The 15,822-nt window shown below is 31.8% G+C and overlaps 1 protein-coding gene across 4 annotated transcripts in view; it reads right to left on the reverse strand.

The window, feature by feature from the left end:
• Nucleotides 1-3,713: 3,713 nt before the first annotated feature.
• The window catches only part of LOC145291330 (receptor-type tyrosine-protein phosphatase N2-like), a 1,723,320-nt gene continuing 1,711,211 nt past the window's right edge, over nucleotides 3,714-15,822 (reverse strand). For all 4 annotated transcript variants that reach the window (XM_080137086.1, XM_080137084.1, XM_080137087.1 and 1 more), the window contains 3 exons: nucleotides 11,720-11,784; nucleotides 6,240-6,313; nucleotides 3,714-3,949 (listed from right to left, as the gene is read on the reverse strand). In XM_080137086.1, coding sequence (XP_079993212.1) covers nucleotides 3,878-3,949; nucleotides 6,240-6,313; nucleotides 11,720-11,784 — 211 coding nt within the window. In that variant the 3' untranslated portion in view covers nucleotides 3,714-3,877. The remainder of the gene's footprint in view (nucleotides 3,950-6,239; nucleotides 6,314-11,719; nucleotides 11,785-15,822) is intronic.

Raw genomic sequence — 15,822 nt, forward strand, 5'->3', positions numbered from 1 at the left:
CTTTAAATATATTTGCTACAGTTGAAAATTGAAAAGAATTTTTCCATCTGTTTTATGAAACCATAAGCTCAATATTATTGGGTCATGCGACTGGAAAGTTGCGACAAGTATTACATTTGCTAACATATCAATCGTTAGGATTTCTTCAGATAAATGTAGACTAAAGGACATAAAAATAAGAGCTAAGAAAGAGATAACCGTTGTAGATTTTGCTTTATTTTTTTTTTTTTAAATACTTCTTGCCAATAAATAACCACTTATTTTTTTTTAAATGCTATCAAGAGTTTTGACATTTTTATTTAGTTTATATGGATGAAGACAATATAATATTTGAAAAAAAAAAATGAAAATTTTGTTCAATCAATTTCAGTCTTCATGCGATTAATTGGAGATTGAGATTCTTTAAAAACAACACATTTTTCCTCAATAAAATGAAGAATACTATTCTCATAATTGAAAGAGTATACATGCATATCTTATTACAATTTGTGATGCCGCAAGAAAATATGTAATGTAATCCTTAAATGACAATTATAAATGCCGATAGCAGAGTCCAATTGACCAACTAACATTTTTGAAATGTAATAGTTTTTTTTTATCACTTCCTGTACTTGGGAAAAACATTTACAAGCACTAAACTTAAATTTTTATCAAACAAATTCTATTATAAAATGTCAAGGATTATTTTAGTCACAAAGTAAAAATTATGGATGAGTAAATGCATATGTTATTCTTGAAGCATATCCATCAAAGTTTGAATCGAGGATAGAAAATGATAATGCAATAGAGAAAAAAGATTTTTAAATATGAAAAATGAAAATAGAAATTTCTCAGTATTTTTGAAAAATAATTAATTGCCATAAAATGTTCTTAGAAAAAATTAAATCAATAATTAAACGAGATGAAATTAAACAAAATTTGTTTTTAATATATTCTTTTGGTTCAGTAAAATGTTCATTATTATATTATTATTCCACAATATATATATATATATATAACTTCATCATAATGTGTCTTTGTCCTATATATCAAAGCTAATTTCTAATCTTATGTCAAGGAAATGCATTAATTTGCATTAAAATGGTAGATTAAAAAAGATTTTTTTACATAATTATTAAAAAAAGTTAATTTTTATCTTTTAGCTTTTTTTGTTTATTTCAAATAATTTATTTTATTAATATTGAACAAAGTATATTTAGGAGAATGGAAGTATATTTGTAGCTATTTAACTTTGCAGTGCAATAAATTCTACAGAATCAAAAGATGACATATTTTTGTTTACTTGTATATAAAACTGCTTCAATCGAAAATGAAATTCTTCAAACTGAAACTATAAAACATCAAATCGTCAATAAAACAAAGCATTAATAAAAATCAATCTATAAGTTAATATTTATTTTAGCTTTTACAGACAGGTAACACGAACAAAGGGGAACAACTACTGAACAAAATTATCTCCCTTATTTTGTTTATTTATTTTATAAAAACAAATTCCTGAAAAATGGAAGAAAAGCTACTCAATTGCCTGTTCACCTTTCTACTAAAAACAAACAAAAAATAAATAAAACAAAATACAAAAAAACAAAGAAACTGTACCGAAAGAATCATCAGCAGAAGAAATGTAGTAGTTGATGAACACATTCATGCTTGCATAGGTAATGCTATTAAGTAAATGATTAGTTTACTTAACTGGAAATAAGCAAAGAAAACCATATCAAAGAGGAACTACCTGATGTGGGTGTTCTTTTCGACCACTTGTCAAACAAGCGGCATAGTTAGAGAATGGCCTCATTCTGATATGCAGGCTTGAATCCTATATGAATTTCATTTTGAAGTTTGTGGTCTTCTTTATTTATTCTCAGCCCCATGAACTAAATTAATCATTTACGTAATGGGATTACCTATGCAAATATGAGTGTCAACAAAAATGCAGTGTGATATGAAATAAACTTTTAGAAATAAATTCCAGTGGTAACATATTTAACAAAATGTAACTTGTTGATCATCTTGGTCATTTGGATATTCAGAATTTCAAAACAAAGGCGGATAATCAAAACAGCAGAATTCAATTAAAGAATTCAATATCTTTTCAGACAGAATTTTATAACAATAATAATCTAATAATAAATTTGGCTTTTCTGAACACTTCATTTTTATTCAAATCTTAAACATTGTTGTAGAATATATTAAAACAATTCCGAAAAATGGATAAACTATGAAACTGCAGTAAGGTGTGAAGATAAGCTATATTATCTATTACTGTTTATATATATATATATATATATATAAACATTTTTATGACTTAAAATAATAGTTTTTTAGGAAGCGCCAATCCATGTTCATTTTAGGTGACTACAGGAATCTCACAGCAGAATAAAATGAAAATAAAACGAATATGTGTTTGAATATAGATAGATATATACATAAATATATATCTGAAATCCAACAAATTTTTGCATTTAAGATTGTTAACATCAATTTTTAAAAAATCATTCATGTTTTTTTCTTTTCAATCACTTTCTTGCTTCGTGAAAATACAAAATCTTTCCAAAATAAATACTCTTCTGTAGCTGTGTCTCTTAAATTAGTTTACTTCTTGTTTTTAAAGGTAGGAACCCAGCACCCCAACCCAGCTTCTGAAAGGAACTGTTTTGAATGACACTATATTTGATGTCAGTCACACATGCTTGTTCTCAGAATACAACATCCAAGACAATTTTTACCCTTGACAAATATATACATATTTCGTGCAAAGAATAAAAACACTTGAAACAATTCAAAGCACAAATGCTTTTTACATGATATCCCATTTTGAAATGCAAATTATTTTTACCAACTATTTATCTTCTTTTGGGAGTGAATGTACACAAAATACTCAAAAAATGTTTTTGTTTAGGGTAAGAAATGGTTGGAAATGAGAGAAAAAAATGTAAATTTAACAAGATAAAGAACCACATATTCTATTTGTTACCAAAAATTGATTTCATGTTGCAAAATATGAAACAGTTTCTATAGTCGTTTCTATTAACATTCTTAACAACAACAATTGTTAATGGAAACGTTTAGTTGCTGTTCTAAGACACTTCTCTGCATGATATCTTTTTTAGAATAATTTTTTAACAAATGTGATTTTTATTTTGATTAAATAAATTTGTTGTATTTAAATTGCCTACTTATAAATAAATGTACAGAAATGTATGCAAATTCTTTGGAATTTAATTTGAAAAAAAAATGTGTTTATCTTTTGTTTATTTATGAGATATGTGTGGCGTTTGAGTGATATTAGATACAGTGTATTGCTAAATATGTTCCTTCCAGAGGAAAGATTTGAGGTATTGCATTTACACTGGGTTTGTTTGTTTTTAGTTTAGTTTTTTTGTTTGCCCAGAATATTGGCTAGAAGTTCTGGAACATATAGAAAAATTAAGGAGACAGATCGGAAACCATCTTAGTGATACCATTTTTTTGTTGTTGTTGTTCAAATGACCAGAGGGATGGGGTCACTGACTAAGAATTTTCCTTTTTTTTTTTTTCATCACATCTCAAACATAAAGTGTTTTTTTGCATTTTTTTTTTTTAATATACATTCTTGGAATATTTTTTATTTTTCACTAAAATGGCAAACTGAAAGAAGAATAAAAAGAAATATCTTCTGTTCGGAATTCGTTTTGGTAATATAGATTTTTCATTCAAAGTATTAACAACAACAGTAGTAGTAGTAATATTATTCAGCTATTTTAAATCTTATTTATTCTTAAGAATCTTTATCATTTTTCTGTTCATTGTCCCATGAGAGCGCGTGCAGTGATCCAGAGTTCAAGTGTCGGTTAAGAGTAAAGTCCAAGCCTGTTAGTCAGATGTCTTTTATCGTTTTTTTTTATTGCGGAAGAGCTTTCAAGATGGCATGAACCTCCTCAGCTACAGCAGACAGGGCATACTGGAATTGTTCCTGCAAAACACAAAGGGACAAGTGAATGTGAGAAAATTCCTGCCATTATTATTCTTGATGTTTATTGTTACAATAGAAAAGATTTACACTTATTACAATGCTAGCAAATTCCAGTTACCACGTTTATCTATTTGTATAATTTACCCTTAAATCTCTTGAAATATATATAAAATATGAAATATATGTAAGCTTTAATAAAATAAGAAAATTGTGTCTTCTTTTGCAAAAAGAATTGTCAGTTTAATATTTTTTTGTTTTACTTGCTTTCATCTCTAACAAGGCATATCGCCACTTGGATGTAAGGGGCTACTATTTGGGACGATGCCCAGGAAAGATTAACCAGATGTTAGTTTAAACTTCTATACATCAGCACAGTCAGGGAAGCAGGTAGCAGGAAGGAAATTCCAAAGTCTAGCTGTTTGAAGGAAGAAGCTATTAGAGTAGAAAGCTTTTTGATGTTTAAGGAAGTGAAGGGGTGTGATTTTGTTGCTAAGTGGACTTGTTGGGGATATGTACATCGAGGGGCACAAGTGCAACAAGTTCATCAGAGCGTATTCCATTAAAATACTTGTAAAACAGGCACAGGCAGGAATTGGAGCTTAGTTGACAAAGTGGGATATATTAGATTGAAAACTCTTTTCTTAATCCTATCCGAGAAGGTTGGTTGGTTGGTTGGTTTTGTTTTACGGCATATCAACCCTTTTCAAGCTATTTAATGCCGAATCCAAAGATTTTGAAGAAAAATATTTTAATAGAATATATTTGTTGTTTTCAAGTCGGTTTCTATTTAACCCATAGTTGGGACCCTAACAGGTACTACCACTCTGGATCAGAGTGGACCTGGGAGCAATGGCAATTAAGGGGTGGCTCCACACTCCCCAAAGCCTGCAAGCTGGGGCCTCACCACTGGATATAGTTTAAGGTCATATCCAGGACCTATTTGAGAGGGAGAGACCAGAGGTAGATGCACTAGCCCAGATGTGGCAACAATACTCCATGCATGGACGGATGATGGCCTTGTAGAGTTACAAGATACTCTCAGATGTGAGTAGTTTTCTAGCACAATAGAGGGAACCCACCTTGTTTTATATAAATTAATAAATTTTAAACAATTTAATTTATACAATGCAAATATTTTTGAATGAATGAATTGTTAACAATTTCGTTTGTTATATCAACGTAAATATTTTTAAAGAAGAAGAAGGATCATATCAGGTGTTCGGACTGTTCTGTATGCACAACAAAATTCATCCAGAAACAAACATTCCACAAATCCAGACAAGACAATTCTCGTGAGAGAAATGTCCTTGAAGAAACTGTTGATACTTTGATACAATAGCAGAAATGGCCAACTATGCATCATAGAAAGGCAAAAAGTCAAATGCATAGTGATGCTTTAGTTGTTCTCAAGACAAATGCACAAAACAACATGTAGTTAAGCTACAGCGCATGCATTGTGAAGATCAAGTTTCCTCAAACTGTGATTATATTTGAGTGTGTTTCTAGCAAAGGCCTTGTCATGTTGTCCCACATATTTGAAAAGGGATTTGAAATAAATAAGTATGGCAATAGAACTTAGCTCTGTGCTATACCTCTGAGAAAACCCAGAAGTGGTCGTCTGAGAACTTCCACAACTTCACCAGTTCCAACATCTGGCACCCAAGTTACCTGATGGACTATTATGTGTGGAGCACAGTTGAGAAAGATATTAAACACACTGTCTACAACACCAAAGGTGAGCTGATTGCCAAGATCAAACAAACTTCTCTCAAAAAACACTGTGAAGGTAAACTGGAGGACAGCTATATTCAAGTCAGCTATATTTAATATTAACCCACATTTGGTCTCCTTATGCCTAGCAATTGTTTTCCAAAATTCATAATGATCAGTTAATTAGTTTAAAAATGAATGCTGTACATACAAGATATATAAACATAATTTTATAAAGATATAACCAACATATAAAGTAAAACAATTTTATAGTTTCATAATTTACTAGCTCTACTAATGTATTGAGCACTGTTGAAGTAAATATTGCAAACTAACACATAAAATATTATATCTCCTCATAACACTTATGTGAACAAATGAGTTATGTGTTTATTTTGTTTTGCAATGAATTCAGTTATGTACAATGAACATTTTACCTTAAATGCTAATTGGGAATAATTTTCCCTTCACCAATATGTACCTGCAGATGAGGAGTGACATTATATATTTATATTGAGTATGTGTGGTATTCGTCAATGTTGGAGCATTTTACTTTTGTCATAAAAGTATAAAGAATTACCTTTGTTTTCACCATGCTCATTCTTTGATCACGGATGTGTTCTAAAGTTGCTGCTATGTCAATTTCCTTGGCACCTATGAAAAGAACAAAAACAAAAATCAATATAAAAGTTTCATTAATGAGACTTGAAAAAAATCTATCCTATAGTCATTGATTATCCTATTCAAAATTTTAATCAAGAGTTTTGGAGACTCCCATAATTAGATTTAATTACTAGATAGCCTCTCATAAGGTATTATATTTTTGAAACTACACTAACCAGAATACTTAGATAAGTATATTTCAATTTGAACAAAAGTGATAAAATAATACTATAGAGTTTACATTAACACTAGACGTCCATATAATATATATACATAATAAAAAACATTGAAAAAAAAAACTGGAAATTTGTAATTTGGACAGCGTTCATTCCTTGCAACAATGTTCAAAAGAGTTCACGTGAATTATTTTTGCCGAAAATTTGTGGAAGAAGAATGTTGTATCTTATTTTTTTAAATTTTTGCAATTGATTCCAATATAATACATGGTTAGAAACTGAAACAAATTTGTTTAATGGTAAAAATAATGTTATTAATATTTATCATAATGATAATATTAATAGTTGAAGTAAAAATATTAATAGATTAATATAATAAAGTATTAATAACAATAGTGATAGTTTTAAATAATAATAATAAACCTCCCCATGAGGGCAGAGTTAGAGACAATGTCGGTTTTTAATGTGAAGTAAATTCCATTCCCTCTTTTACAAAAATGGCACACTGGATAGGGACAAAAATAAATATAAAAATAAAAATTGTCTCGGTCCTGACGGAATTCTCATTCATTAACTGAGGACAGAAAAGATTGTGCAGTATCAGAGCAGATACTTTAATGTGGTTTTCACCCGAAGCCATGCAAGCCTGTGCATATTAATAATAATGACAATAACAACAACAATAATATTTATATTTTAACCACAGACCAATAGTAACGTCTACATAAAAAATTGTGTGCATAAGAGCACAAATATATATGCATACATTTCCAATTGACATCCACATATATGCATACATATCCATATATAGCTACATGCAACGTACACACATAATATATACATTCCCATATGCATACATGTATTGTTGTTTTTTTTTTCACAACTTTTTTTTTCTGTCAATATAGACAACAATTGCTGTATTATTACTTTTTCCTTTCAAACTTTCACACTTAAATGAAAATCTAAAAAAATTGTCTGCTGAATATACAGTCGAGCAGTCATAGCTAGGAAAAAAAAACAGTATTTTCTTACATTTCATCAGCAAATGCTAAGACTTAACTTTTTGTTAATCAGACAAAATAAGAGAAATTTATTTATAAAATGTTCAAGTTTGTATATTTGATATTATGCTCCTCTGAATCTTTTAGAATGTTGCTGTCTTTAATTTAAATTTTTTATCCCTGTAAAGAACTTTTTTTTTTGTTAATCTTTTTCACCTGAAACAAGGTGTATTGCTACTTAATCGTAAAGAGCTACTACAATATGGAATAATGTCTAATAGGGTATAGTGGGGAGTTGAGTAGCAAGATGTCTATTCATATTACATCTCAGTTTAGTCAGGAAGCAAGGAACAGGGAGGGAGTTTTACTCACCAGGATGAGATAAGATATACTCTTGCTGTCATTTATTTATTTTTTTAGCTGTCGTCATTAACATTTGTCACACTTTTCCCTGATCACCGACATCTTTTGTTTCAATATCTCGTAATCTCATTCATTTTGCCCATCTTCTCCCATTGCACATTTCTTAATCTTTGTGTTTCAATCATCCTTTGTGTCATCTAATCTTGTCTTCTGTTATCGTCATAAATCATTTTAGAATCTTTTTTATTTTTTATTTTAATTATGTATAACCATGTTTTTCTAATGATACTGTCTTCTAAAATGTTTAGGATATTGCTATCGTTTATTTCATTTGTATATGTCAACATTTTTAGCACTACTTTTATCTGGTAATATTGCCTTCTGAACATTTTACAATATTTGTCATTTTTTTTTTCTATTTTGCATAACAATAACCTTTGATTGCCTTTTATCTTTATCACTTGGCTTTTGTCATTTGATTGTTCCTCTACTGTTCAAAATGTCTTAAAAATTTCGGTTTTGTTCCCACAGAGAGAGAGAGAGAGAGAGAGAGAGAGAGAGAGAGAGAGAGAGAGAGAGAGAGAGAGAGAGAGAGACTGTTTGACAACATTTCCTGTTCTTCCCGCAACTTAAAATGTCCTGAAGACATAAAAATCAAAATCAACAAGGCATACTTGCAGAAAGGGCAGGGAAGAGGTAGAAAGGGAGTTTATATGTAAGATGTGTAACTCTTCAAATAAAGGGAGGAAACTCATTTTATTGATTTGTCAAGGTAGATGAACCAGAAAGATACAGAAGATGAATGTCAAAAGCATAAACGGATTGTTTTATATGTTTTACAAAATCTCTGTAGAGTATGCAGCATACCAAGAAAGCATTCAGACGTTTTAACCTGTAATGGCAGCACATTATAAGAGAAAAAAAATTATGTAGGAGGTGCAAAACAAGTTATCCATAAAATGTGGATTCTGTCATTTTCAGGAACAAAACATAAAAAACAAAGAAAAAGAAAATCCTAAAAATAGTTCAAAGTAGCAAAGAGCTGATGACAAAACTGCTTTAATCAACAAAATATATGATAGTCATTCCAAAAGTACGGCCTCCTATTTTTTTATTTAAAAACTAAAACATTGAAGAGCTATAAAGACAGGAGTGGTACTATTTAAACGAGCGACCTTTTATGCTCTAGAATTTATTTTTCTACATAGTCACCAGCATCCTCTATGCACTTTTGCCTATTTTGATGCCTCAATCATAAAAGTTTGGAGTGCACTTTGCCACACTAAAATCGATGAATCCATCTCTTAACGGTGCTAATATCGACTGCATCAGCTTCATAAAATGTCAACAAATACCAGTGAATGTTGATCAGTTCAAATTTATCTGCATGAAATTCAATGAAGCATTTTTGCTTCTGATGCACGTCCATGACAGGTTGCTGATATTATATCACACCATCAATATTTGTAAGAGAGAGATGAAAAGTTCAGGTCATGAATGAAGAAGTTCAATCTGATCCATTCAGATTGAATAAAAAAATAGGAGGCATTACTTTTGGAACATCTTGTTTTGAGGTCGAGTCATTATGAAATGCTGTTCTGCTTGACGCAGCCCATGAATATTTGATGCTGATAGAAGAGAAAGAAAAATAAACAAGGGACATTTTTGTTGGAATAGTGATGAAACTTGGATCATAGTAACAAATAAGTGATGCCATTTTTTTTTTCTACAAAGGAATCACTACTTATCAAGGCCAGGAAGCCACAGGAAGCCACGCTAATAAGCGTACAGTGATCAATGGGACAATGCCGTAGTAATTGTTAGCAGTGGAAATTTGGTAAATAGGATTGCTTAAGGGGAACGGCTCATCAAGAATTTGTTTACGATGGACTTGAAGACGAGCATATTATAGTCAGCTGGAAAACAGGCAAAAGGAAGGGAGTTCAACAGGTGTGAAGTTTTAAGAAAAAAACTTTGTTCATGGAATCTACGATTAGGTTTAGGCACTGATAAAGAGAGGGAGAAATTATTGATAGTGTTTTCAACTAGACGAGTGTTTCTCATGAAAGTTTGGCAAGGGGTAACCATAGATTGGAGGTCAGATGAGCACTTGCCATTAAAATAACAATGAAGCAGAGACAGGCTCACTGTGAGAAAGAGGTTGCAGGGAAGAGAAAAGGGATTCCCCCACTAGGCTTAAAAGTCTGTTTTGAACTCTGTCAAGGCAAGACTTCTTAGGATCTCAAACAGTCTTGAGACTTTTTTATTTGTAGTCATTTCTTTTATTTCAAAAATAAGCTAAAATGTTCCTTTATGCCAACATACAAGAATAACTACATTCTGAAAAATGATTTCCTTTTTCTACAACTTCACTAAACATATATCCTCCATCATATGGCATCATATATCCTCCATCATATGGCAGAATCATGCTGACACATTGGTTCTTGTTAGATCACCAAAGTGACGTTGGGTCTGGCCAATACATGTGACCTTGAGCAGTATGTCATCTCTTATAATCAAGATATATATACTGATTGAAGACCACATGCTGATTTGTATTTGCAATAAACTTCCAATTACAGTAGAAGTCAAAATGCCTGATGCTGGGTGAACACCAAAAGTGTGATATTACCAGTTATTTGATCCTTCATCAGCATCACTACAAGAACTGATGACAGTTTTAATTCAATAATTGATAAAAATTCCTTTGGAAATAATTTAAACTTTGTACATCATAGATTTGAAACTCTAATTACTGCAAAAGTCGGTCCTAAATTAAAATGAATCTGTTTGAAATTTTAAGGTGTTTCCATTATTTTTAATAACACATGTATTGAACTTTTTATCATTATGAGTTACCACTGATCAAGGCTCAAAACTACTAGAGGATAAGAATTGATGATTGACAGTTGAATGATGATGACTGTTGATGAGAGGATTAAAAATAATGGAACTGATAACATGAGGAGAGTTCATGACAAGTGATTATCGGCAGCAGATTTGAAGATGACGTCATCATGCTCATGGAGAAGTAATCCTATAGCAATATGTTCTGCAGATGAGAAGTTCTTGAAAAGAAACTCTGTTCATAGAACTTCCACCTTGGCACATAAAGAAAGGAAGTTCTTTGCAGTGGTGGTATAAAGACAAGTTCTTGCTGTAGAAGTTTTACAAAGAGGAACCAGAGACTGAATCAAGCACTTTCTATGGAAATAATGATAAAGCAACATCTCTTCTATGAGAGAAAAACTGTAAGGAGAAGAAAACATTCCTCACTAAGTTGCAAAACAGATTTTGCAACTCTATCACGGTTAGAAAGAGTGTTATGATCAACACCTCTCAAAATATGGCAGCAACACTTCATCTTAGAATATCATTAGAGCACAGGGTGAAGCTGGTGATGATGTGATTATAGCAGTGAATGAAGTTAGGGAACTGCTGCCATTATTAACCAGCAGAGCTTTACCACTATTGAGCAAAAGAAGAGTTTATAAAGCATGTGCAGACAAATTCTAATCGTGGAATGGTTGAGTTAAAAAGAGTGATTTTCAGATCGCCAAGTTCAACGCGTCAAAGCACATATAACAAAAATATGTCCTGTTCCCTTTTCGACGTTATCACAAACAAGCTTTCTTCAACTAACACCAGATTTCAAAGTACACTGTACCGACGTCAAGCCAACAAAAAAGAATCGTTCCCAATTAAAGTTAGTAAATGTAGAACAGTTAAAGTAACAAGGTCAGTTAACAAGGAAAATATAGTAAAAAGTAATAACAATCCATTTAAAAAATACTTGGTAAGAGATAGGTCAGTTTGGAAGTTAATTTCTAAAAGTTGTCCAACACATGACTTACCTTTAGCCATCCGATTCAGTACCATGTCCATAAGAGCATATGTTCCAGTTCGACCACAGCCATCACTTCAAAATAAAACAATTGACATCTAATATTTGAATTAAATTCAAGGTGACAATAATTATTCAAGTATTTTTTCTTACTCCTGTTTTTTTTTCAGAAAGAGTATTTAAAACTAATATTGCAATATTAAGTGACAATGTTTATTCAAAAGGCTACATGTTTTTTTTTCACCAATCCATATTTTGCCTAAACGAATGTTTCTACGTTGTTTGATAGATTATAATTCTAACATTGCATACCACCTCTTCACATTAATCGCTCATCACAATATCATCAGATTTCTTTAATCAGATTGCAATTAATTAATGGAAAATCGCATGAAGCTTACTATTAAATATTTTTTTTTTTGACTTATATTCATTAATTTTGTGATGATGGTGTAAAGAATAGATACAATAAAGAACTTTCAGATGAGATGTTTTAAAAACTTAAGATAAATGAAAGTTATAGGAATGCGTTAACGAAAGTGGAAAAGAAGAGTTATGGAAAGGCAGAAGTGAAATAACATGACAGAAATACAAGTTTATCTTAAGACACGTCTAAAGAAAGAAGAAAGGGAAATTATTAAATGAACACATTAAAAATATACTAATAGGTAATAGTGGTAATGAAAAGCTCAGAACTTTGATTCTACCTGTAATAACAGATCGACACATAATTATTTATAATAATCAATACCTAAACAAGTTATAAAAACAACGGAAATAATTTTTAATAGGTAAGGTAACCTGTCTAAAAAGTAGTGGTAGCCATATAAAAAAAGAAAATGTTTTATTGGTTTTCCCTCTTTAAAATACACCCCCAGTCCCTGCCGAATCTAACTTAATTTTTTATCCACATTTTATGCACATCTGGAAGGATTTTCTTAAGATATTCCTCCATCCGTTGTTAACGCCTTCGTTATGGAATCCACACCTTCAAAATAAGTTCCTTGAAATTGGGGAAAAGAAAAATGTCACAGTAACAAAATCAAGTAAGTTGTTCCATTATATTGATGTTCTTCTTGAGCAGGAATTGTCAATTGTTAAGAAAGTTGTAAACACGTGCATTATCACCATGAAATAAAAAGATGTGAAGTAGAAAGTCAAGATTACCCTCATATGTTTGCAAGTATATATATATATTATATATATATACATATATAATTATATACTGTATATATATATATATATATAATTATATACTGTATATATATATATATATATAATTATATACTGTATATATATATATATATATAATTATATACTGTATATATATATATATATATATGTTTATATATATATATACACATATATATGGATAAATATATACACATACATATACATACGTATAAACATATATATATGCATAAATATATACACACACATATATACATACATATATACACATATACATATACACATAAATATATACACATATATATACACATACACACATATACATATACATATATATACATACAAATATATATACATACACATATATATACATACATATAAATATATACACATATATATACACATACACACATATACATATACATATATATACATACAAATATATATACATACACATATATATACATACATATATATATACATATATATACATACACATATATATATACATAAACATATATATACATATATATATACATACATATATATACATACACACATATATATACATATATATATACATACACATATATATATACATATATATACATACACATATATATACATAACCATATATACATACATAACCATATATACATACACATATATATACATATATATATACATACACGTATATATATATACATATATATACATACACGTATATATATACATATATATACATACACGTATATATATACATATATATACATACACGTATATATATATACATATATATACATACACGTATAGGGGAAGTCGGGGTAAGTTGAGCCAATTTTCCATTTTGGCTCTTCAGAACCCAAACGACTAATTATTTTGCAAAGATGAGTGTATTATTATAAAATTCTTTTATTTGGGAACATTTTGAAACAAGTTGCAGTTTTCTGCTAGTACACCGAAACCGACCATGTGCTTTACAAAAATGCATATCAAATGGCTTAACTTGCCCCGACCATGGGGCAAGTTGATCCAACCTCTGGGGTAAGTTGTGCCACACAGGGGTAAGTTGTGCCATGCAAAAATGTGTTGCAAATAAAGAAAGAACAAGGCCAAAATTGTTGCTGTGGTTATAAAACAAATTATAATAATGAAGTAGAAATGTTAATTACAGCGAATGAACCAGCACAAAATTTGAAACATATATCTGAAAGTAAGTTAATGAAGTTGCCACTGTGACAAGTCACAGCTGAAAACGAGCTGGCTAGAACAACGGACAGAACTGCCAACACTATTTGGCTGTGGCAGCTTGTAAACAACATCTTCTGCATTGAAACCCGTTTCGTCCTTTGGGTTTGGAACAAACATAGGCTTGTCCGTTCCCACCTTCCTAGCAACTTTTTTGAAGGAAAACACCTTCAAACTCAAAGTCCTCCCCGTTGAGAGTGTCAACCCAGGCAATATAGTTCACAGTTTGTGATTTGCCAGCACATTTGACAACCACAAAGTCACCTTCGATTATTGGGCTATCCAGATCAATATCACCATCACTATCTGATGACACATCATCAAATTCAAAATCTGAATCATCAGTGTCACTTGAACATGGGGTTTTAGATCTCGGAGGACATGACTTTTTCCCACCAGCATTGAACAAACACTGCTTTGTTTTTGTTAATAGGTTCCTCTTTCTATTTTCAGAAAGGGGAATCAGCTTCTGTCGTTCAGGGCTGTCAGTCAAAATCTTTGAGCTGCCCTTTTTGTGACCACCTCTTCTTGCCTTTCTTGGTGCTGCTTTCGGAAATGGTTGAATTACAGATGGTGAAATGTATGGACGATGCATGACATCATGTGAGCTAGATGAAACACAAGACCCAGATGCGGATGGTTGCATAAGATCATCTTCTTGCTGTTTTTGTGGTCGGACATCATCACTGTGCATGGGCAAGACTGCTCCAGGAACCTCACCTGATGGTCCTGCATCTTCCACAGTAGAATTTGCCTCAAGGCTTTCTGCAGCCACATTTTGCTCACGGTCAGTTGGAAGAGAAGGGGAAAAGTCAATTTCACTAAAGATGTCCCGGTTAAATGGATGAATGCCCGAGGCTTGGAATCCAGCAGCAATGTTCAATGGTGTCATGACAATCATCTGGGCTTGGTTCACTAGAGCTGGGATTTCATATATTGTTACTGTTTTCCCTGGATTGGATCGTAGCCACCCATCCATGGCTCTATTGTACGCTGTTTTGAAGGGTCCATACACTGAACGGTCGAGCGGCTGGAGACGATGGGAAGTGTGTGGTGGAATGGTCAGTAAGACAACGCCATGAGATTTTGCTGTGTTCACAACATTCAAAGAAATGTGTGTGTCATGGTTGTCGAGGATTAAGAGGATTTTCTTTCCTGGTGAGCATCTGGTGTGCTTTATGATGTGATTTAAATATTCCACAAACACCTCTTCATTCATCCAGCCACTTCGTGTTGCCCTCCCTATGCACTGTGTTGGTCCACCTCTGATGAAGTTTTCTCTGTCGTGGACTCTGCGAAAGATGAACAGAGGAGGCATGACTGATCCAATTGCACTTGCAGTGTACACCACCGTTACCAATTCCCCGCGTTCAGCGGAGGTGATTGAACCAACTTGTTTCTTTCCTTTTTCTGTGACAACGGCTCCAGGGTTTTGAACGGTGGTGCACCCAGTCTCATCAGTGTTGTAAATGTCACTTGGTGAGAACTTGTACTTGTCCATTATCTGACTCAAGTTGTTGAAAATTTTATCAACAACTGGGCAGTTGAAGGCTGTGGCACGCCTAAAAGATGTTGCTTCTGTCACTCTAATTGCCAGGTTCCGGCGCTTCTTGAAGCCTAACCACCAATTATGTCCTGCTTTTTTCTCACGATCCCAACTTGGTGGCAGATTGA

This window comes from Euprymna scolopes, chromosome 12 (genome assembly GCF_053919585.1).
Source record: "Euprymna scolopes isolate OS-2025 chromosome 12, ASM5391958v1, whole genome shotgun sequence".
Classification (NCBI taxonomy): domain Eukaryota; kingdom Metazoa; phylum Mollusca; class Cephalopoda; order Sepiida; family Sepiolidae; genus Euprymna; species Euprymna scolopes.